Source organism: Lithobates pipiens, unplaced genomic scaffold (assembly GCF_037356315.1).
Source record: "Lithobates pipiens isolate NorthernLeopardFrog02 unplaced genomic scaffold, aLitPip1_a1.2 Scaffold_16, whole genome shotgun sequence".
Lineage (NCBI taxonomy): Eukaryota > Metazoa > Chordata > Amphibia > Anura > Ranidae > Lithobates > Lithobates pipiens.
Window position 1 is genome coordinate 363,405,514 of NW_027507748.1, and position 23,944 is coordinate 363,429,457.

The 23,944-nt window shown below is 46.2% G+C and overlaps 1 protein-coding gene across 1 annotated transcript; it reads left to right on the forward strand.

Moving 5' to 3' along the window:
* The first annotated feature begins 3,874 nt into the window (after positions 1–3,874).
* On the forward strand, positions 3,875–15,520 carry FAM167B (family with sequence similarity 167 member B). Its single transcript, XM_077482000.1, has 2 exons — positions 3,875–4,353; positions 14,122–15,520. The coding sequence occupies exons 1-2, from the start codon at positions 4,087–4,089 to the stop codon at positions 14,383–14,385; spliced, it is 531 nt and encodes a 176-aa protein (XP_077338126.1). The 5' UTR covers positions 3,875–4,086; the 3' UTR covers positions 14,386–15,520.
* The last annotated feature ends 8,424 nt before the right edge of the window (positions 15,521–23,944 follow it).

Below are 23,944 nucleotides of genomic sequence, written 5' to 3' on the forward strand. Positions count from 1 at the left end.
ATACCCTGCCAATACTCAATTCTCATCTGAAACAGTATTTCTTTTGGATAATCAAACCTATAACTGGCTGGAGAAAAACAAATATCACTTGTAGACAAACCTACACTTTGTTTCAAGGCGGGGTCTGGGGAGGGGCAATGGGTGGGACCAGGGGTGAGGCTGAAGGAGGGACCAGGGGCGGGGCCAGGGTGGAGCTCAAGGGGGCCCCGTCAGGTAGGCTGTACGAGGTCCCATGATTTCTATCAGCGGCCCTGCCCACCACTCCTGCTGCTATCAATCTATCCAATAAGGACCCGAGACAGCGGCTGGAGCTGCTGTGCTCGCCCCCGTCGCTGGAGTGATCAGGTCCAGACAAGTAAAAGGGGGGCTCTGGGGGGGTGCTGCACTACAGAAGGTTTTTCACCTTAATAAATAGAATTCATTAAGGTAAAAAACCTTGAGGGTTTACAACCCCTTCAAAAGCATAAAAGCAAAGTGCTGTGCTGCCTCCTCACTGGGCTAGGAACACCAAATTCTGTAAAAGAAACAAGATGAGAGAGGGGACAGCCTCATAGTGTAGTACAATTTTATTCAATGAGTTAAAAAAAATACAACACGATTTCACCCATATTAGGACAGACTCTTTATAGCATAGCGATAAACATGGCTTTCGCCATGTTTGTGAGTGCCATACTTTTGTATATTTTTTTAATCCACTGAATACAATTGTACTACACAATGTGGCTGTTTGGCGCCCCTCTCTCCCCTCTTGTTTCATGCAGCTAAGCTTTCTGCTTTGTGTATGTGGACTGATGCAGATAAATTAGTGCTCATTTTTCAAAGTCATCAAATGTGAATGGTATCTTTAAAAGTGAGAAGCAGATGAGATGGGAGACAATGAACATACCAAGAGGTGGAGTTTTTTACTAACCTTTTTTCAGACCAGTCCCCCTCTGTCCCCCAAGCCCCATGACAGCCACATGGGCTGCTCTGGCTATAGTTATGTCTTACACATGAAAGTGTGCCTGATATCTGAGTTAACATTCTGTTCATGATAGGACCAGAAAATAAGTGTAAATCACATGTGTAAATCATTTCACCCATGAAGTGAGTGTGCTGTATGTTTGTAGGCAGGTAGTGGTTAGCGCTACCCTAATTGGGAAGTTAGGAGTTAATTGTGCTTCCCGGGTTTTCTTAGCGGGTTTTCCAGAGTCCAACAACCCTGGTCCTGTGTGCTATTAAGGGGATAGAGGCCCGGAACCTATGGTTGCTGGGGGGTTCTTGTTGCTGTTCTGCTGGTTCGGTCCGGATCGGATTCGGATTTTCAGTGATGCGCCAAAGTCAGAGTTCCAACTACACAGGAAGATTGCTGGGACTTGCAGTCCCATCTGAATACACCAACCATGGATGCTACCAAAGATGGACTCTTTCCTATGCAAGTGTGCTGGAGCAGCCACAAGCCTGGGATTAGGAGCAGTAAAGAAATGTTTGCACTTTATTTTGGACTGTTGTCCGTATATGTCACCATGTTAATTTATTCAAGTAAAGCATTTGAAACTTTCCCTTTGCCCGGTCAGAAATCACTGGATGTAATGCAAGAAACCGGCACTAATCACATTGGGGTATAAAGATAATGGTACAAGAGTTCATACAGTGTGAAGACACAAGTGGTTACCAAGGATAACAAAGGTTTCTTTAGCGGCCTGCCGTAAGTGTGTACATGTGCCAGGTGAAATTGCCTAGGAGATGTTGTCAGCACTCCTTCTGCAGCGATCTGTCTCCCATGGCAACAGGAGCAGAGCTGTACCACCGGGGCCCTCATGCTATACACAGGTACGGCAGAAGAAGGTTTAAATAATGTGCGCGCATTAAGTCAGCGCCAGGTGCATGGCGGGCTACATACCGTTACTGGGAGTGAGGTAGTGGTTATACGCTGGACAGGTGGAGAGTGCATTGGTTCTGTGTGTCCTTCTTAAATGCACAAGTGACCGTGGTCATGTACAGTAGCATCAAGATAGTTTATTAAAATTCAGTCCTCTGAAGTCATCTTCAAGTAAAGGTACTCCATGTGTAGGGCAGCGAACCTGTACTAAGTGCCTAGCATAGCCCAGAAGAACCCACCCTGTGGTAGGCCTTTCATGTGACCCTCGTTTTGAGCCCAACGAGGAGGGAAAACATGGAAGACGTGATGGCCATCCCATCACTCTACCCCCCTTTGCTAACATATTGAGTGTAGGCAAGATGTAAATTTCCAGTTTTAGAAATGCAGGCGTATGGGTTTCCAGGCCCAATCATTTTTCTGTCAAATAACATTTTATTTGTATAGTATCAAGCAGTACATGTCATACACTTCAATGCGACAGTGGCGGAACCAAAAACAAAAAGTTAACAAACAATAAGTGCACACCGGCCTGTGGGGTATAGCCACTTGGAGCAGGTACGAACCAGGCCAGGTAGTGCTGTCCGCAGACATTAGGATCATCCTCAACCGTGAATAAAAAGAACAAGCAACAATAAACTGATCCCCGAAACTCTTTGTCTAATGAAGAATTACTTGCGGAGACAGCAGGTGTCGACTTAAAGTGCTGTATACTAGTATATAACATTATTAAACATATGTTCCTGGGAGAGTTTGGAAAGAAAGAGAGAAGTGAGAGAAGAGCCAGAAGCTGGGAAAAGAGAGGGATACTGAAAGAGTGTTAATGAAAAGAGAAGAGGGGAAAGAGAGAAGTAGGGGAGGGTAGTCATCGTAAACATTCTGTATGTCTGTCAGGTCCGGCCTTCCCTGAGGTTTCAGAGACTCCAAACCACATCATGCGCCTCCAACCGGTCCTGTATCCTGGCGGTCATCTTTTCCATTAGTTCCACGTCCCTGATTCTGGCATGTAGTGCGTCCGGGGTAGGGGGCTGTGTCTTTTTCCAGTGCAGGGCCACAAGACACTGCGCTGCCGTCAGGATGTGCCGAGTTAGTTTTTGCAGGGATTTTGACAGTTTGGGGATGGGGACACCAAGTAAAAAAGTTTTAGGAGTCAAGTCCAGCGGGCGGTCCAGAATACTGGTCAGGAGATGTAGGACCTCCGTCCAAAAAGGGACTATACGGGGGCACTGCCAATAAATGTGTAGAAGGGTGCCCTTGTGCTCCCGGCAGCGCCAGCACCTGTCTGTTGCAGAGGGGTATATGGCGTGAAGAACGTCCGGGGTCATGTACCAGAAGAATAACATTTTGTATGCGTTTTCCCGATAAAGTGTGCACATGGAGCTTTTGGATGCCTGTTACCATATCGTCCGCCATTGCTCCTCCGTGAACACCTCACCCAGTGCCTCCTCCCATTTAAGCATGTATGCATGTTTGCCTTTGGAGCCCATAGGAAATGCATTAAGTATTTTGTAAATGTCTGAGATCATCCCTCTCTGGGCCGTGCCCGCTAGAATAACCAATCATTTTTCAAAGACATAAACATTTGTATTATTGTATTCATATTTGGAAACCACCTCACCTGCCAGAAATAGTACCAGCTTGGTTTGGTTTGTCCCTTGAGCAAGCATTTGTATTCCAGTATCTTTCATATAAAAATGGTAGACAGTTTTATGTTTCGGTTATCCGCCTTTTAAACATCTATTCCAAATTCTGATAACCTTGGAATGTTCTACACACATCATCCTACCCCATCCCTTCCCTTTCCTCTGTATAAGTGTATAAAGGAGAACAGGGTCATCTTTAAATAGATCATAGTTGATGAGTGTTAATAACCTTTCCTCTGTATGCTGCCACTCAGGAGATTCTGTTATTGTTCTCCTGAACCTTGGATAAACTTATCTACAGGGTGCAGTTTCCTGCAAATGTGGGAGGCTCATGCAGTTATAATAATAAAACAGTGCGACTTATAAAAGTAAAAGGCCGTACTTCTAGAGCAAAGTGGCTTTAGGAAACATGAAACTGGAGCCAGTCTGTGCACTCACAAAAGTCTTTAAGTTCTTTAGCTGTTCTCATGCTTAATTCTTCACATGACTTGGCATTAACGCTCATTTTGCAACAAAGCACTTCTTCCCATTCTTACAACTAACACCACCTTTTATTACCATTCTAGCTTCTAATTTTCTTCAGCTATGTCTTTCACCCCGGTAAGATTCAATGAGCTTTGTGAAGACGGGGAAGACGATGTTGCTCCTGATTTGGAGTCTGTAAAGGCTTTGGCAGCCCGGCTAAAGCTGCAGACCCGTCGACCATCCTACCATGAATGGGCGCAAAGAGTACAAGCACGGCCATGGGCTAAAACGAAGACAGTTACCCAGGAAAAGAGGGACACCCCTAAAAACAGCGTGTGTGGATTCAGCTCTGTGGAAGAAGCCTTGGAATGGCTTAGGAAAGAATTGGTGAGTGAAGACTGGGAGAAGACTTGGGACAGCATTATCCCAAGGAAAAAAAATTACTTAAAAAACATCCGTACTGAGCGAAATACATGATTTTTTATTGACCACCTTCTAAAAATAATAGATGCTTAGCTGTCTCTGGCTTCAAAAGTCACTGATCCAGGTATGTGCCTAAGAAAGTGCTAAAGTCAGATAACATGGTAGCCAGGTAACTAGCAATTCCAGGTCAGTAGTTGCAGTCTAACATATTTTCTTGCTGTTGTGTTATACTGCAATCCTATACATTTTTACGTTATATTTGAATATATTTAGTACAAAGTATAACATTGCTGTTATTTTTCAGTGAAATTGCACATTATTATTTTATTATTATATGATATTATTTTAAGTATACAAGGAAAACATTAATGTGAAAAGTGCAGTGGAGCTGTAACAAGCAGTCGCCTTTCACTGACGATTTTTCTGATGTCCCGGTCTTGACCATGTTGATTATTTTAATAGAATTTTAGCTATTATATGTTCTATTTTACTGTTGGTTTCTCTGCATTATCTGTTAATGATTGTTAAAAGATAATGCTGTTTTGATTTGCTTTTTCACATGGAATCATTTGTCAAATGGGTGTACTCATTTTCCCTTCAAACCCTTTACACGTATTCCTTCCTTCTGCAGTCATCTAGCAAATTCTATATTTTTATCGCAAAGCAGTATTAAACCTCCCCCCCCAAATTTTATATATATATATATATATATATATATATATATATATATATATATATATTGCAATTTAAAATCCATAAATGCATTACTTTTCCTTTTTAAGCTTTTTTTCTTTATTATTTTATTTTCACCTAGGGATTTGACCAGTAACTCACTTCCCGTCTGAAGCTGGGCATAAATGGATCAAAAAGGTGTCTGGTTTCCGCAGGGACTGGCCGAATTTTAATTTCTGTGTGGCCTTCCCTGTTGAACAGAAATCGATCTGATGATCGGCTTCTGTCAAAAAACAGTGCTGGAAAACATTTGTCAACAGTGCATGACAGCAGATTAAGCAAGTCCCAGTGTGGGGGATTCCTTCATCCAGCTCACTTGTGTGGATGGAGGAATACTTTATTTATTTATTTTTTTCCTTCAGCTCACCAGGAGCAAAGGAGTCAACCTTAGGCTGGCCATACACTGTTCAAATCTCAGCTGGTTCAGCAGGAACTGGCCGAGGTTCGAAAAAATGTGTGAGCAGCCTTAATGTATGAAGTTGATCAATCGATCAACTTGGGAACAACCAGCCTGTCTGATTCACTTGCAATTATCACTAGCGGCTGCTACAGCCACTAGCGATAATCATTGTCTTCTCCCAGTAGGGATGGCTTCCCCACCCGCCCCCTCTGGGATTAGACAATTGCTTGGCTGGAGGGATTTCCCTGTCAGTACTGTCTGTGTTGATGGGGGAATTGTGTGATATTCTTTCCTGCTCAAGAGCAGCCAAGAGCAGCCGCTGTACTAACTATCTGACATTAGTAGAGTGATCTCCCCTGCTGTCCTATTGTTTTCTGACAGGGGGACAGACCCCCCCCCCCCCTCCTCCCAATCAGAACATTCCAGGCTGATCGGGAGACAATCAGCAGACCTTTTTTGGTCATACCCCTTCAACATAACAGCCGGGCTTCTGTTGGACCGTCTGCAGTATACACGGGTCGAATGTCATGCCTGCTGCCCGACATTCGGCGTGCATGTACTAGGCTTTAAAATCTAAAGTCTATTTCCAGGTAACACTTTTTAAGCCATTACAGAAACAGTTTTTTTTTCTTTTGGGATAAAGATTTTAGCTGAATGGATTAAAGCTGACAATTGTAGGTTGGGTGGGGGGAGGGTGGAAGGGAGGGGGGGGGGGTTTGGGGAGGTTGTTGGACCGTTGGGTATGTTTATCTGTTGTTAATGTATTGAAAACTTTCAATAAAAATAAATTTAAAAAAAAAAAAAAAGCTGACAATTGTAAGCAACCTAGTCAGTGTTAAATAGTTTGTCTCAACTCTCTAAATTCCACTTTTGCCGCACACCTTGGTTTGTTAAAGGAAGTTGAAAAATAACAGCTAAAATAATGCTGGCGACAGACTGCATTATATATGTTATTTTTTTTTAGTTTACCTTCAGTACCACTTTAATGTTCTGGTAAAACAAGATTCATGGAGAAGGACCATCTTCCATTTTACTCCAGGATGTAACCCCATAAATCATTAAATTAACAATATAGTGTAAAAGTGGTAGGTAGAGTGCCCATTAGCCAATCAGTTATACGCTTATATGTGATCATCTACTCCAGGCTGATAAAAGTTTAAATTTGACTGGTTATTGCACAACTATTTACAAGTTACTGTAAGCCCATGTTGTGTGCAGTTGTTACACATTTCGTTTCCTTGAAATCATAATTCAGGTTTGGTGGTAATGCAGTGATTGAATGATAGTGGTTCAAGATCCTTACAAGTAGGAATGCAAGGCAGCAGCAGAAAGGAAACCTAAAAATTTTATAATATGTGAGTGAAAATTTCAGATGCTTAATATAACTTGATGTTATTGTTTTTGTACACAAAGTTGAATCCCTACCAGGTCCCTGGTCCCTGGAGGACCTTGTCTTTCCTGTCTGAAATGGCAGAATGTGGAGGAATAAATACAGCGAAGGAAATAGGTATTTGATCCCCTGGTGATTTTGTATGTTTGCCCACTGACAAAGAAATGGTCAGTCTATAATTTTAATGGTAGGTTTATCTTAATAGTGATAGACAGAATAACAAGAAAAATATCCAGAAAAACGCATTCAAAAAAGTTATACGTTTGTATTTGTATTTTAATTAATGAAATAAGTATTTGACCCCTTTGCAAAACATGACATGACAGTACTTTGTGGCAAAATCCTTGCTGGCAATCACAGAGGTCGGACGTTTCTTGTAGTTGGCCACTAGATCTGCACACATCTCAGGAGAGATTTTGTCCCATTCCTCTTTTCAGATCCTCTCCCCGTCATTAAGGTTTTGGGGCTGATGCAGTGAAGTTGTCCTGCCCCCTTAGCAGAAAAACACCCCCAAAGCATAATGTTTCCACCTCCATGTTTGACGGTGGGGATGGTGTTCTTGGGGTCATAGGCAGTATTCCTCCTCCTCCAAACACGGCAAGTTGAGTTGATGCCATAGAGTTCTCCTCTGAATTGTTCAGAGGTCCCAGCTGCCTTGAGATCATTGACAAGATTCTCCTGTGTAGTTCTGGGCTGATTCCTCACCGTTCTCATGATCATTGAAACTCCACGAGGTGAGATCTTGCATGGAGCCCCAGGCCGAGGGAGATTGACAGTTATTTTGTGTTTCTTCTGTTTGCGCATAATCGTACCAACTGTTGTCACTCTCTCAGCAAGCTGCTTGGCAAAGGTCTTGTAGCCCATTCCAGTCTTGTGTAGGTCTGCAATCTTGTCCCTGACCCCTGATATGCTTGGACAGCTTTTTGGTCTTTGCCATGATGGAGAGATTGGAATCTGATTGATTGATTACTTCTGTGGACAGGTGTCTTTTATACAGGTAACAAACTGAGATTAGGAGCACTCCCTTTAAGAGAGTTTCCCTAATCTCAGCTTGTTACCTGTATAGAAGACACCTGGGAGTCAGAAATCTTGTTGAGTGATAGGGGATCAAATACTCATTTTACTTATTAAAATTAAAATCAATTTACAACTTTTTTGAAATGTGTTTTTCTGGATATTTTTGTTGTTATTCTGTCTCTCACTGTTAAAATAAACCTACCATTAAAATTACAGACTGGTCATTGGGCAAACGTTCAAAATCAGCAGGGGATCAAATACTTTTTTCCCTCACTGTAGAAGCCAACTCTAAAAAAATGTACTGTTCATATGAGAAGAACTTTAACATACTGTATTTATTAGAGCACGAGGTCTCCAAGGTCTCCACGTTGTATATTTTATAAATATTTATGAAGCAAAAAATATCGGTGTCCCCCCATTACATTAGCATCCCCAGACTCCTCCTTACATCAAGGTTCCCATTAAAATCCCCCGTTACATGGAAGTGGTTTTAAGTGGAGACCATAGGTAGCCTCTGCTGACCGTGATCCTCAATTTGTACACATTAAAAGATAATTTCACTTTTGGAACGTGTTACATGTTCCATCCATGTTCCATCCATTTTTAAGATGGAACATGTAAAATGTTCCAGCATATGCAGCCTCTCTCCCCTCTCCCTCCCCTCCCTGTGACAGCGGGCCGTGGATCTTCTCCCTGCACCACACAGCCACATCATTCATTCACAGGAAACGCCTACAAGTACTGTCAGTCATTGCAGCTGACGGCTTGTAGTTTTCAATGAGCTGTGAGGGTGCTGGTGAGCATCCTCATAATCCTTTGGACTTCCTACTCCCAGGTTGCATCCCGCTCGTTCATCGTATAAGCAGACTGCTATCCTGAGAGTCTGCAGGAGCTGGAAATTGCACCCTTGATCTGTTGATCATGGGTGCAATGCTCTGTAGGCTTCTTAGAATAAAAAGAATAAATGCATAAAAAGTGCATTAAAAAAAAAATGTTTTTATGTGAACTTATCCTTAAGGCCGGGTTCACACCGCTGCAATGCGGGAACGCCGCGAATCAGCGGCGTTTTCCCGCATCGCACACCTCCCGCCGGCAGTTCACACTGCCCTATGCGGACGGCTGGGAGTGTCAATGATATGTTAATGACACCCCCAGATCCGTCCGCATATCGCAGTGCGATCTGCCGACTCGCACAGGAATCGGATCGCATGGTGTGAACACCCATGCGATCCGATTCTGTTGCGGACCAAAAAAAGGGTCCTGTGCGAGTTTGCTGCGGGAGCGATGCGAATTCAGCCATACTATCTGTATGGCTGAACTCGCATCGCTACGGAGATCGGATGTGATTTGCGGTGCGAATCACATCCGGATCTCCCCCCGCAGCAGTGTGAACCCAGCCTTAAGGATATGCCTCTGATCCTAGGTGTGGGCTAGATAAAACCTTGTAGTGGGCTGAATGTGGTCTGCAGGCTGTAGTTTGGAGACTCCTGTATAATGCCCCATACACACGGTCGGACATTCCGACCACAAAATCCATCGGATTTTTTCTGACTAATTTTGGCCGAAATTTGTCTTGCATACACACGGTCGCACAAAGTTGTCGGAAAATCCGATCATTCGGAACGAAGTGACGTACAAAATGTATGACGGGACTAGGTAGAGGCCAGTAGCCAATAGCTTTTGTCTCCAAATTTTTTCTGAGCATGCGTGGCACTTTGTGCGTCAGAATTTTCTACACACGATCGGAAAAAGTCAGATTGGATTTTGTTGTCGGAAAATTTTAGATCCAGCTCTCAAACTTTTTCCGTCGGAAATTCTGACAGAAAAAGTCAGATAGAGCTCACACACGATCGGATTTTCTGACAGCATAATCCGATCTGACTTTTTCTGTCGGAATTTCTGACCATGTGTTTGGGGCATTAATGAGTAATGTAACAGTTTGTATATTGTTTATTCTATTTAAAAGTAACTTAGCATAAAAAAAAAATATTTAAACTGATAACTGTTTTGTCGCCTGCAAGTACTTACTGTGGAGCCCCTTGATTCCTAGACCTATGCACTTGTAGGTGACAGCACAGATATTACTGAGACAATTTAAACAAAATCAGGTTACCTTTAAAGCTAAACTCCAGGACCCAATGTGGCCTGATTAGCTATGGTTGGGTAAAGAGAGATTGAAATTCAGCCTGGTTTAGCAGGGACAGGCTGAAATTCCATTAGATCGACATCTGTTGAATGGGCACACTGGAAATCTTTTGTTGATTAGTGGTTGGGGTGTGCACCCGCATGCACTTACACCCACATGGATGCATGGGAGTATGGTATTGTATAGCACATGTGGACGAGGCCAAAGAGTCAGCACTTACAGTTCAGTTTTAGGCCCTGTTCACTCCTGCGCATTTTAGAGACTGTGCATTAAAAAAAGTCCTGTATGCTGCATCTTTGTTCAAAAGATCATGAAAAAACAAGTTCTACAGAGTTCAATGCTCCTAATGCCGCTTACACACGATCAAACAAGCGGGTGGAAAAGTCCGGCAAACTCAAGTCCGCCAAACAATCCCCCCGTGTGTAGCCTCCGGCATACTTTTTTGACCCGAAAGTACGGCAGACTTAGAATGTAGTTTTACACTCCAATCTTCCCGCCGGACTCGCATTTCGGCGGACAATCCGGCCGTGTGTATGCCAGTCCGCCGTACTTTTGAAATGAACTGACTTTTCCCGCCCGGAGAAAAGTCCGCTCATTTCGAGCGGGTCTCCAGGTAGGCGGGGCCCGCGAAGGAGGCCCCGCCGCCTGGTATGGACTTAAAGGGGAACCCCAACGCCGAAAAAAATCGGCGTGGGGGTCCCCCCAAAATCCACAACAGACCCTTGTCCGAGCGCGCTACCCGGCCGGCCAGGAAAGGTGGGGCGAGCGAACGCCCCCCCTCCTGAGCCGCACCAGGCTGCGTGCCCTCAACATGCATCCCCCCACCCCAAAGTACCTTGTTCCCATGTTGATGAGGACAAGGGCCTCTTCCCGACAACCCTGGCCATTGGTTGTCGGGGTCTGCGGGCGGGGGGCTTATCGGAATCCGGGAGCCCCCTTTAATAAGGGGGCCCCCGGATACCGGCCCCCCACCCTATGTGAATGAGTATGGGGTACAATGTACCCCTACCCATTCACCTGTAAAATAAAGTACAGAAAAAAAAACAACATACAAGATAAAATAATTTATTGCACAGCTCCGGGGGTCTTCCGTCTTCGGGGGTCTTCTCGCCGGACTCCTCCGCTATCTTCTTGTAGCTCTTTTACTAGCGGAGGAGTATCCTCCGCTATCTTCTTGTAGCTCTTTTACTAGCGTGTCCCTGGCATTGCGGCCGGAGAGAACGTCGAGTCAACATCTCCAGGAGAAGAAGAAGAAGAAGAAGAATGGAAGGCGGACAGTCTGGCAGGAAGTCCGCCAGACTAAGTACGTCGGACAGACGGCTACGTGTGTACGTGGCTTAAAACACAACTCATCAAAAATACACAACACAGATGTGAACCGGCCCTTTAAATAGTGCAATGGGAAAGGGATGGAGAAGGAAAAAAGGGAAGATCGAGGGGGACAAGAAACAACTTCACCTGTTTTTTTTATATTTACAAAAATGTGAGGGGTGTACTCACTTCTGTGAGATACTGTACATATAGTAAACAAATTTAAGAAATTAAATAAAAATCAACGCTTAACGCTTTTCAAAACATCCTAATAGGCTTTCTCGCATGGTACGTGAAGAGAAAGCAATGCAAGGGGTGGATGACTCTCAGTGAACGGCGTTATATTGGATACCCATAATCATAAACTACTACACATGAGATGATTTCCACGCAATATACTAAGATTCTGAACGTTTTCCTAAACTAGGAAAATTAAACAAAATAAAGAAGAATAACTTAAACACAATAAATTTTGGGGGGGGGGTGTAAGAGATGGAGGGGGGAATATTGAATAAGGAGTGATTTGTCCTTCATAGGACCACAGGTTTTGTCTAGAGAAAGGAGGGATAGCTGGGCTATAGTACTGTTGAGTTGAGCTATGGGTTTTCTTATGCCGCGTACACACGAGCGGACTGTATGGCGTACTTAGTCCGTCATACAATCCGACGGACAGTCCGTCATACTTTCCACTGAACGGACTTGACCACACACGGATACCCAAACAGTCCGTCGAAAGCTTGCGCGATGACGTGTACAGCACGTACGACGGGACTAGAAATAGGAAGTCCAATACACAGCAAAGCACCCTTCCGCCGTGTAAATCCTTTCTGGGCATGCGCCATTCTTAGTCCGTCGAACTAGCCTACTGACGAGCGGATTGTCCGCTGAAACCAAAGTACAACGGACAGAATTTCGAAAAATCCGAAATACTTAGTACGCCAGACTGCACGCTGAAAAAGTCAGCTGAAGCCCACACACGAAATGTGTTTCGACGGACTAAGTACGCCATACAGTCCGCCCATGTGTACGCGGCATTAGGGTGTTTGACAAGCTGGCTTTGAGATACCATTCGGTATATTTTAATTAATGATTCTGCTTTGGTCAGAGAGAAGGTGTGCTCACTAAAGGAGCACCATCTTAAAAAAAATCTATTATTAGTAGGGACATAGTTCTATAGCTCTGTATCTATTTTTTTTTTTATAAAGACGTGTTGTGAGATCTTTTTTTACAGCAGTAATCATTGGTGGGGAAGAGGATGTCCACACTTTAAGTATATTTTAGCGGGCAGCCAGAAGACATAATTGAGTCCATTGGGAGATTTGAGGTTTGAGATTCAGAATTCTAACAGATGCAGGGATTCACGCAACTGCAAGTGCCACAACTGCCGGACTACAATTAGCCAGCAGTGGAGATTCCTCCATCCAAGCTGTTTTAGTGTGGATGGGAGAATTTACTGTTTTTCTTTTATTCAGTCCATGGGGCTGAACAAGAGAATGTGAGCGGTGTATGGGTAGTATAAGTCTGCTGCTTGCGACACAGTAGTGCTGCTATTAGAGGCCTTAAATCAGGTGTGAGGAGACGACACTGTGTCGGTGACCTTTGTCTTCTCCCACTTTGTTCCGGTTGTTCAGGTAGACCTTCAGCTCTTTAAGGTTGCCTACCCCTGCTCCAGTGTGTGCTAGAAGTAGTTGTTTGGCTTTAGCCAAATTTAGCTTGGCTGAGGGCCAGGCTTGGGATGTGAGTCTTGGTCAAGGTTCAGTGACTCAGGGGCTTGATGACTCATCAGCAAGGCCGGTGCTACCACTAGGCAAACTAGGCAGCCTCCTAGGACGCACTACTGCCTAGGGCGCCTGTCCACTGCTGTTCCTACTCTCTTCTCTCTGCAGCAAGCAACTATGTCTCAGCATCAGCAGGAAGCTGCCGCTCTATTCGCACATAGTGTCAGAGGTGCAGCGGCAGTAGAGGACTGTGTCTGTGTCCCGACTCCCAAATGAATGGAAGCAAGCAAACATTCATTGATGGGCGCTGGTGAGGCTGAATTGATGGGCCCTAGTAGGCTACATTGATGCATACTGGTAGGCTGCATTGATGGGTGCTGGTAGGCTGAATTTGATGGGCACTGGTGAGGCTGCATTGATGGGCACTGGTGAGGCTGCATTTGATGGGCACTTTATTGAAAAGGTGGGGTATATATGGGCAGGACAAAGGGGTGGGGTCAGGGGTGGAGCCAAGGGGGGCAAAATTAGATTTTTGCCTAGGGTGTCAAAAATCCTTGCACCGGCCCTGCTCATCAGACAGCTCTCTCTGGCACTTCCCCCTGGTTTGGAAGTTGGTAGAAACTTCAAAAACTAGAGGATGGGAGTAAGGAGGGGCTGGCATGCATATTCATGAAGTCCTTGACCAATCCCCAGCAAAAAGGGGCTGGATGGGGGCAGGCCATCTCATAAATAGACATTAATCATGCCAGCAGGGGCAGTCAGGTGGATATTGATCCCTGAAGTTGTTGTTAAAGTCGAATGGGCATCCCATAATCTCCCAGCCATCCCTATCCAAGTTATTATCCCTCAATAAAAAACAAAAACAAAGTCAGACTGTTATCTGACTCTTGAGTGACTGTGAAAATTTGGTGTGCATGGCTGTGCAGTTTATTTTCGGCTCCTTAGGGGCTATGCTACACAATGTTATAGTAAAGGCATTTAATATCATGCACTTACTGTGTTTTGTTTGTTTCAACAGCACGAAATGCAGGCTGTGGACCACCAATTAGCTCGCCAACTGATGCTGCTCAGGTCTCGAATGTCACAACTGAAAATAGAGCAAACCTGTGAGAGACATAAGGAGATGTTGGATGATGCCACATTTGACCTAGAGGGTTGTGATGAGGACTCTGACTTGCTCTGCAACATCCCTCCAAGGGCCGCTTTTTCCCTTTCTACTCCCCTCAAGCACATTGGAGTAACTAAAATGAACATTAACTCTCGAAGATTCTCCCTTTGCTAAGACTGTAGAAGTTATATCTTTGGAAACCAGCAATATAGCAGCATCCTCACCAAATAAATGCCAGTAGGAATTAGCCTGCAGAACACATGCTTTTGAAGACACATATAGAATTACTATCTATGCAGAGCTTATTATTAAATCCTCAAATGTTGTTTTTGATGTGTGCCATGGGTACTCTTTAGCCAGTACCTTAGAAATAACTTCAGTCTTAAAAATAAGATAATTATGAGGACCTAAAATAACCAGCAGACCAGGATCTGTGCTGGGAAAAACAAATATAGGCGCCTCTGAGTTAGACTGTAAAAGTGTGTATTATTAAAAACACATAGTAACTTACATCTAGGTAGACAAGGAAGGGTACATCTGTGGGTAAACTCTCTGTGGGGCATCCATCAAACTGGTCAGTAGAAGGTATGCTATCTCAGCTGTCTGAGTGGGTTGCTGGCAACTTGGACTTCAGTATTATAGGATCTGTTTCAGTACCAATGCCACAAGTATATTTTTCTGTGCTAGGAGTTGGTGCTGTTCCTCTTCTTCCCCTGTGTGGCTTCTTGCAAGCCTTCTTGAGCTGAGTTCCATCCTTGGGGGAGATGGGGACAATCGTGGAGCCCTTCATCCAACTGCTTTTAAATCTATGGTTATAATGAAAAAGGGAGGCACATATTCTGGGCCCATCTGTGTGAGATTGTGGCCAGCACACCTACGGTAGGCATTTATATTAGGTAAGGTAGAGTCTATAGTTAGGCAGAGTTAGGATACTGTCTTTTTAAGAGTTCCGTATTACAGGTTCGGAAGATCCAAAAGGATTAGTGGGAAGGTGCTGGAAGTATGGAGTAGTCTATAAAGGGCAGCTGCGGTGAGGCTTATTCCTTTTCCCCTGGACTGAAGCAAGCAGCAGAAGAACTCCCTCTCCCCCAGTCGCATGTACCTCTTATGTGGTGGGGTCACCCTGGATTTCGGGGGGGGGGGGACTGTTTGCTATTTGTAGAATGTTGATGACTTGCTGTTCAAGTTCTGAAAACTGGGCTGTTTAATAATTTGGTATTAAAGTTGTGACAAAGTTATTTTTAGCAGTAAAAGAAAATACAATTTGGTGTTTATCTATAAAAACCAATAAAGGTGATGCGGAAAAATATTTTGCTAAAATGGTGTGGTGTTGTCTTTGGTTATTTAGCAGTAGCCAGGAAGTGGCTAAGGTGGGAGGCTGTGTGGCCTACAATCTCAGATCATTTCATTCCATTCTTCAGCAGTAAATATAACACTACTATGTACAGTATCTCACAAAATCTCAAATTTTTGTAAATATTTTATTATAACTTTTCATGTGACAACACTGAAGAAATTACACTTTGCTACAATGTAAAGTAGTGAGTGTACAGCTTGTATAACAGTAAATGTGCTGTCCCCTCAAAATAACTCAACGCACAGCCATTAATGTTTAAAGGGGAGGGCCACCCTGAAAAACAAAAAAATGTTAAAATTACAAAAAATCTAAAAAAAAAAAAATGAAAAAAATTTTTTTTTTTTACTTACCAGAAATGCCTGTTGCTAGGCACTTTCTCCTAATCTTCCTCTTCCTCCTCCGCGGAGATCTTCTGTCTTCTGTCTTCGTCGCAGCGTCTTCTGGGTAATGAGTCGCGCTGTGTTCTGGGAACTGTGTGTTCCAGAACACAGCGCGTCCCATTCAGAAAGCGCTGCGGGACTCGCGCATGCGCAGTAGGAAACGGGCAGTGAAGCCATAAGGCTCCGCTGCCTGTTTCCCTTACAAGGGATGGCGGCGCCGGGACCCGAGAGCCGAGGGACGGGTCGGCCTCGGCCGGCCGACATCGCGGGCGCCCTGGACAGGTGAGTGTGTTTATTAAGTCAACAGCTGCAGTGTTTGCAGCTGCTGACTTTTTTTTTTTTTTTTATAACCGGCCCTCCACTTTAAACTGCTGGCAACAAAAGTGAGTACGCCCCAAAGTGAAAATGTCCAAATTGGGTCCAAAGTGTCAATATTTTGTGTGGCCACCATTATTTTCCAGCACTGCCTTAACCCTCTTGGGCATGGAGTTTACCAAACCTTCACAGGCTGCCACTGGAGTCCTCTTCCACTCCTCCATGACGACATAACAGAGCTGGTGGATGGTAGAGACCTTGCACTCTTCCACCTTCCATTTGAGGATCCCCCACAGATGCTCAATAGTGTTTAGGTCTGGAGACATGCTTGGCCAGTCCATCACCTTCACCCTCAGCTTCTTTAGCAAGGCAGTGGTTGTCTTGGAGGTGTGTTTGGGGTCGTTATTATTTTGTAATACTGCCGTGCAACCCAGTCTCCATAGGGAGGGGATCATGCTTTGCTTCAGTATGTCACAGTACATGTTGGCATTCATGGTTCGCTCAATGAATTGTAGATCCCCATTGCCATTAGCACCCATGCAGCCCCAGACCATGACACTCTCACCACCATGCTTGACTGTAGGCCATTCACACTTATCTTTGTGCTCCTCACCTGGTTGCCGTCACGCACGCTTGACACCATCTGAACCAAATAAGTTTATCTTGGTCTCATCAGACTACAGGACGTGGTTTCAGTAATCCATGTCTTAGTCTGCTTGTCTTCAGCAAACTGTTTGGGGGCTTTTATGTGCATCAACTTTAGAAGAGGCTTCCTTCTGGGATGACAGCCATGCAGATCAATTTGATGCAGTGTGTGGTGTATGGTCTGAGCACTGACAGGCTGACCCCCTACCCCTTCAACCTCTGTAGCAATGCTGCCAGCACTCATACATCTATTTCCCAAAGAAAACCTCTGGATATGACGCTGAGCACGTGCACTCAACTTCTTTGGTTGACCATGAAGAGGCTTGTTCTGAATGGAACCTGCCCTGTTAAACCACTGTATAGGCTTGGCCACCATGCTGGAGCTCAGTTTCTGGGTCTTAGCAATCTTCTTATAGCCTAGACCATCTTCATGTAAAGAAACAATTCTTTTTTTCAGATCCTCAGAGAGTTCTTTGCCATGAGGTGCCATGCTGAACTTCCAGTGACCAGTATGAGAGAGTGAGAGCCGTAACACCAAATTCAAAGCACATGCTCCCTTTCACATTTGGGACCTTGTAACACTAACGAGTCATATGACACCAGGAAAGGAAAAATGGCTTATTGGACCCAATTTGGATGTTTTCACTTAGGGGTGTACTCACTTTTGTTGCCAGTGGTTTAGTCTTTCAATGTGTGTTGAGTTATTTTGAGGGGACATCACATTTACTTTGCTATACAAGCTGTACACTCACTACTTTTCATTGCAGCAAAGTGTCATTTCATCAGTGTTGCCACATGAAAAGGTATACAAAAATATTTACAAATATGTGAGGGGTGTACTCACTTTTGTGAGATACTGTATATGTAATTTGGTGCATGCTGCAATGTTATTGTAATCTGAAATGTTGAATGTATTGTCTTAGAGCAAACTATCCCCCAGGAGAAGGCCACGCCTGCACAGGTCGAAAGACGTCGGGGCATCCACACAGCTAACATTATGTAATGTAATGCTGTATATATGGGTGTTTGCATTGTCCACTATGGAATATGTACTGTTTAACCAGAGCTCATATTTTAATTGCACATGACATTGGATATTTCTCAAAATAAATATTTTTTTTTTAATCTATAGTCATCCCCTTCTCTGACTTTGTTACATTGTTGTTAAAAAAACCATTGGGGGAACCTTCCCATATTTTTTCCGGGGTGTGCAGCTATAACATCTCTCGGATATGTGTCTTTTCAATAATTTAGGAGTTGGCACCATTACCAACAGTTCTGCATTCTATGAACAGTGAACTGAATAAGCAGTTAGTAGTGGGAGCCTGGAGGAGCAGCTTTTCTTGTTTGATTATTATGCATTCACTGCAAACAACCCTCTCAAAATGGGGACTGTCCTGTTACCCTTACTGTAAAATTATTTTCTCTTTGTTTATTGAGAGACACAGAAATTGAATAAAGATCAGTCAGAACCAGTGTGTTGTTTTTGCCTAGCACCCTATACCTGCAGATGGTCCCAGGGCCACTGATAAAGAGATACATGTGGCCCTCTTGTAGGGGAGCCGGGTCCCATTGGGTCAGCAGAAGGTCCCAGCAAGAAAGATGTACATGAGTGTCATCACAACCCCCTCAAATATACTACATGTTCTCCCACCCGCCCACATAATAATCTAGCAAGCCGTGACAGGTTATGTCATGAGAGAGCGACTGAGGGAACCTCAAATACCCATTGGCTGGGGAGGTAGCAGAAGGCAGTGCAGCCTGTAAACTATGGACAGAGAGCGCTGTCCATCACATACTTTAAATCTTCATCCTGCGGTCTTCCTGTCTTGGAGCAGGTGTGAGATGGAGCGGCTCTGAGTGGAGTTCCTGAGCAGCCTGCACATGACTGAGGTGAGGGAGGAACAGGCGAGGGGAGTGTTTGGGCCCAGTAGTAATAAAGAAAAACTGGGGAGTTGCTAGAAGTACCTGTTCATGTGCAGGCTATGCTCCTCATCACTATTTTCCCCCTTTTAACTGCTTGCTTACTGGGCACCTATATCCCTCTCCTGCCCAGGCCAATTTTCAGCTTTCAGGGCTGTCGCACTTTGAATGACAACTGTGCGGTCATGCAACACTGTACTCAAACAACATTTTTGTTATTTTTTTCACAAATAGAGCTTTCTTTTGGTGGTATTTATTCACCACTGGGATTTTTATTTTTTGCTAAAGAAACAAAAAAAGACCGACCATTTTGAAAAAACAAAAACAAAAAACATTTTTCATAGTTTGTTATAAAATTTTGCAAACAGCTAATTTTTCTCCTTCACTGATGAGCGCTGATGACGCTGCACTGATGGGCACTGATAGGCTGCACTGGTGGGAACTGATGAGGAGGCACTGATGAAGCTGCACTGATAGGTGGCACTGATAGCAGGGCCGGACTGGCCTACCAGGATACAGGGAGATTTCCCGGTAGGCCGCCTGCCCTGGGGCCACTTTTAGTTGCGGCTGCATCCCCCGCTCTTTACTGCGCATCACATCGCTGGCTCTGTGTTTGGCGGCCGCTCTGTAACACAGCCCCGCCCCCCCAGACCAGCTCGTGTGATAGTAGAGAGAATGAATGTTCCACCTATCACACAAGCCGGTCTGAGGGGGCGGGGCCATGTTACAGAGCGGCCGCCGAACACAGAGCCACTGCCAGCCAACGCTGTCATCAAGAGGCTTAGATGCTGCCCATACAGCCCGCCGTGTGTGCCTGGATAGGAGGATCAGCAGGGGGGCTGCATATAGAGGAAATAAGCTTTCTATATTCCTCCATGCAGTCGCTGAATGCTTGCAGGAGGGAGAGGAGAACCAAGTATTCAGCGGCTGCATGGAGGAATATAGAAAGATCATTTCCTCTATATGCAGCCCCCCTGCTGATCCTCCTATCCAACTTCTTTTACTGCCCCCCACAGTTCACCTTGTGCTCCTGCCCCCCCGCTCTCCTCCCCCACCACACTCTCCAGCCCCCCCCCCCATAGTTCTCTCCACCTCTGTTCTTTCTGCCCCCCCAACCTGCTCTCCCCAGCCTTCTCTAGCCACCATCCCAGTGCTCTTTACCCCCCTGCTCTCCCCCCCAGTGCTCTTCACCCTCTCCAGTGCACCCCCCAGTGCTCTTCTCCCCCCCAGTGCTCTCCACCCCCCGCTATCTCCCAGTGCTATCCCCCCCCCAGTGCTTTTCAACCCCCCAGTGCTCTTCACCCCCCCAGTGCTCTCCCCCCTCCCCCCAGTGCTCTTCTCCCACCCCCCCCAGTGCTCTCCACTCTCCCCAATGCTCCCCCCGTTCTCCACTCCCCCCAGTGCTCTCCTCCCCCCGTGCTCTTCACTCCCTCCAGTGCTCCCCCCAGTGCTCTTCTCCCCCCCCCAGTGCTCTCCACCCCCCGTTCTCCCCCCAGTGCTATCCCCCCAGTGCTATCCCCCGACCAGTGCTCTTCACCCCCCCAGTGCTCTCCCCCCTCTCCCCAGTGCTCTTCTCCCACCCCTCAGTACTCTCCACTCTCCCCAGTGCTCCCCCCATTCTTCCCCTGCAGTGCGCTCCACTCCCCCCAGTGCTCTCCTCCCCCCGTGCTCTTCACTCCCCCCCTGTTCTCCATGCCCCCCAGTGCTCCCCCCGTTCCCCCCCAGTGCTCTTCACTCCCCCCCAGTGCTCTCCACTCCCCCCCAGTGCTCTCCCTTTCTTTCTCACCCCCCAGTGCTCTCCAGCTCTCCCCATCACTCTCCAGCCCCCACCCCAGTGCTCTCCTGCCCTCCATTCTCCCCACCCCTGTTCTTTCTGGCCCCCTGGTGCTCTCAAGCTCCACCCATCGCTCTCCAGCCTCCCCCAGTGCTTTCTACCCCCATGCTCTCCACTCCTGTTCTTTTTGGCTCTCCCCAGCACTCTCCACTCCCCACCCCTGTGCTCTCCACTCCCCCTGCATTTTGCCCCCACCCATGTGCTCTCCAACCCTGCCAATGCTCTCCATCTCCCATAATGCTCTCCAGTCCCCCATGCTTTTCCCCCTGTTCTTTCTGGCTGTCAGGTCACCTTGAGGCGAGGTGACAGATGCACATCGTAGGGATCAGGAGTGCACCACAAGGTTGTGGACCCTACGGCTGACTGCTGCAGATGGGGGACAGATCCCACTTGGGTTAGAGCGTAAGATTCCCTGGGGCGCGGAGTCTAAGAGCCAGCAGGTGTTCACCAGCACCTCTAGTGGTGAGGATGGACTTGGCTGCAACTGGCTCCAGGTCACGACCCCCAGGGTCCCCCAGCTCACACCCACAGTAGGCAACAGGAGGATAGGGATGGTGAGGGACAAAGCCAAGGATAGGGCCACAAGCAGACAAGAATATTCGGGGACACGCCAAAAGGTCAGGATCACAGGCAAACAGGGATAGTCAAAAACACGCCAAAGTCGGTAACGGAAACCAGTAGAGCACACGGCAGGAAACAGGAAGCTAACACACAAAGGTATACACAATTGTTGATCAGCACTGATGGCCTGCAGTGCACAGGTTAATATAGGGCTCCCTGATAGGGCCTGGGGTGGAGCCATGCTTAGAGGAGAGGTTATAAAAACCACCAGGTGGAAGTGGCTGGCCTCTTAGTCTGAACACATGAGGGGAGGTAATCGAACACAGGAAGATCACTGCATAACCATGACACTGGCCCCCACTGGTGCTCTCAAGCTCCCCCCCATTGCTCTCCACTCTCCCCTACTCTTTGTACCCCCCCAGTACTCTCCAGCCCCCGTGCTCTCCACCCCTGTTTTTCTGCCCCCCAGTGCTCTTCGCCACCCCAAACTCTTAGCCCCCTCAGTGCTCTCAGCCTACTATGCTCTCTACCCCTGTTCTTTTTGGCCCCCCAGTACTCTCAAGTTCCCCCCAGCGCTCTCCGCTCCCCACCCCTGTGATCTCCACTCCCCCTGCTCTTTGTCCCCACCCATGTGTTCTCCAACCCCGCCAGTACTCTCTACTCCCCCTTCTCTCCAGCTCCCACCCAGTGCTCTCCACTTCCCCAGGACCAGAGGACAGGCTGACTGGGGCCAGAAAATGAGGACGGCTGAAGGTGCAGGTGGCCAGAGACCACTTCATCTCACAGCAAACAGATCATCTGAAAGGAGCAACGTCCCCATCCAAAACAAGAACAGACCCTGCCTGCTTCTGCCCGTCATGGATATCCTGCTGGCATGCAAGGTACCGTACCGAGCATCAACAGCACACCTTCCCACAGACAGGGACTGCAGACTGGGACATGGGGCACAGGAGGGGCTGCATTCATGGGCACAGTGAGGCTGCATTCATGGCACAGTAAAGCTGCATTTGATGGGCACAGTGAGGCTGCAATGGTGGGCACAGTGAGGCCGCATTTGTGGGCACAGTGAGACTGCATTCACGGGCAGAGTAAAGCTGCATTTGGTGGGCACCCACCCCCCTTACCTTAGTGTATTCTTTCTGTGGAAGGTGGTCCCACCCCCCCCACATTCTGAGTGCCTGGGGTCCCCCTTGATGATTGTCCACTTACCACTTTTAACTGGAATTTGCACACATATATATATATATATATATATATATATATATATATATATATCCCTATGTGATTTCATATCTATATATAATACACTCTTCATCAAATGTGCTTTAAAATGTATGGTTTTCCTTTTCATGAACAAGAAAATAATGATGTTATGCTGTTGGGCTGGTATAATAATGCTGTGGGGCTGGTATGAATTTTTTTCCAGGGCTGGTTTTTATTCCCAGTCCGGCCCTGACTGATAGGCAGCACTGATGGGCACTGATAGGTGGAACTGATGGGCACTGATAGGTGGCGCTGACAAGCAGCACTGATAGGTTACACTGATGATAAGGCACTGACAGGCAGTACTGGTGGGAACTGATTAGCAGCACTGGTGAGCACTTATAGGTGGCACTGGTGGACACTGATAGGGGGCACTGGTTTGTCCTTAGCAGCACTCATGGGCACTGTGGGGGCCGATGACCCTGTAACAGAAGCCCATTACCGGCTTCCGTCTTCTCTTCTCACGCTGAACGTGAGGAGAAAAAAAGCCGATAACCGGCTTCTGTTTACTTCTGTGATCAGCTGTCATTGGCTGATAGCTGATCACGTGGTAAAGGGCCATGATGTGAATGGCCCTTTATCCTATTCTGTGATCAGCTGAGTCCAAAGGACTGGGGGGGATGCGCAAGCAGCACAGTCAAGGGAGGATGTCTATTGAAACCCTCCCAGCACTGGAAGCCTGCACTGTAGACATCTTTCAGCTATAGCATGGGCGGAAAGTGGTTAATGAGTCATTGTAATGCCACTTATATTCACCCTAAAAGGGTAAAAGTAACCTGATACCTGTGCACAGGGCCACTGATAGAAATCATGGGGCCCTGTACAGCCTACCTGACGGGGCGCCCTTCAGCCCCACCCCTGGTCCCTCTTTCAGCCCCACCTCTGGTCCCTCTTTCAGCCCCAACCCTGGCCCGCCTCTATACAGAGAGGCTAGGGTATACTCATAAAGGCTAAATTGTTAACGTGGCTAATTTAAAAAGATGCACCACACGGAGCTGAAAAACAGATGTGGTTTAAATTATGCTTAATTATTGGTCATGGCTTAAAGGGGTGTGGTTAATTAGAGTCTAAAATGACTGTGTGTGGGATGCAGATGACACTGTGCTGTGTTCAAAAATGACTGTTACTACATTAGATTCACACTAGCCAATGTTTTGAAAAGTGATCTGTGTTGGATCGCTATGAGAATTCATCTGCTGTGAGGCACCAGGTAGATATTTCTGCCACCTCCTGAATGCCTGTTTTTTTTTTTTTTTTTTGCTGAGTGACAGTTTATAAATGGGACTAATGAGCCACAACCGCAAGCAAAGTGTTTGGCTTATGATTGTGGCACAGTACCATTGACCTGAACGGCAGCTGCAGCACATGTGAATGGCCTCCTCCATGGACCATAAAACTTCAACTCAGCTGCCTATTTATACCACCCCCTGACCGCTCATTTGAAAAGAAGTCTTA

Bases quoted from the DNA above. Each gene is read 5' to 3' on its own strand.
- FAM167B (XM_077482000.1), top strand. From the start codon at position 4,087: ATGTCTTTCACCCCGGTAAGATTCAATGAGCTTTGTGAAGACGGGGAA. The intron at 4,354-14,121 runs GTGAGTGAAGAC...TTGTTTCAACAG, and splicing joins AATGGCTTAGGAAAGAATTG to CACGAAATGCAGGCTGTGGA.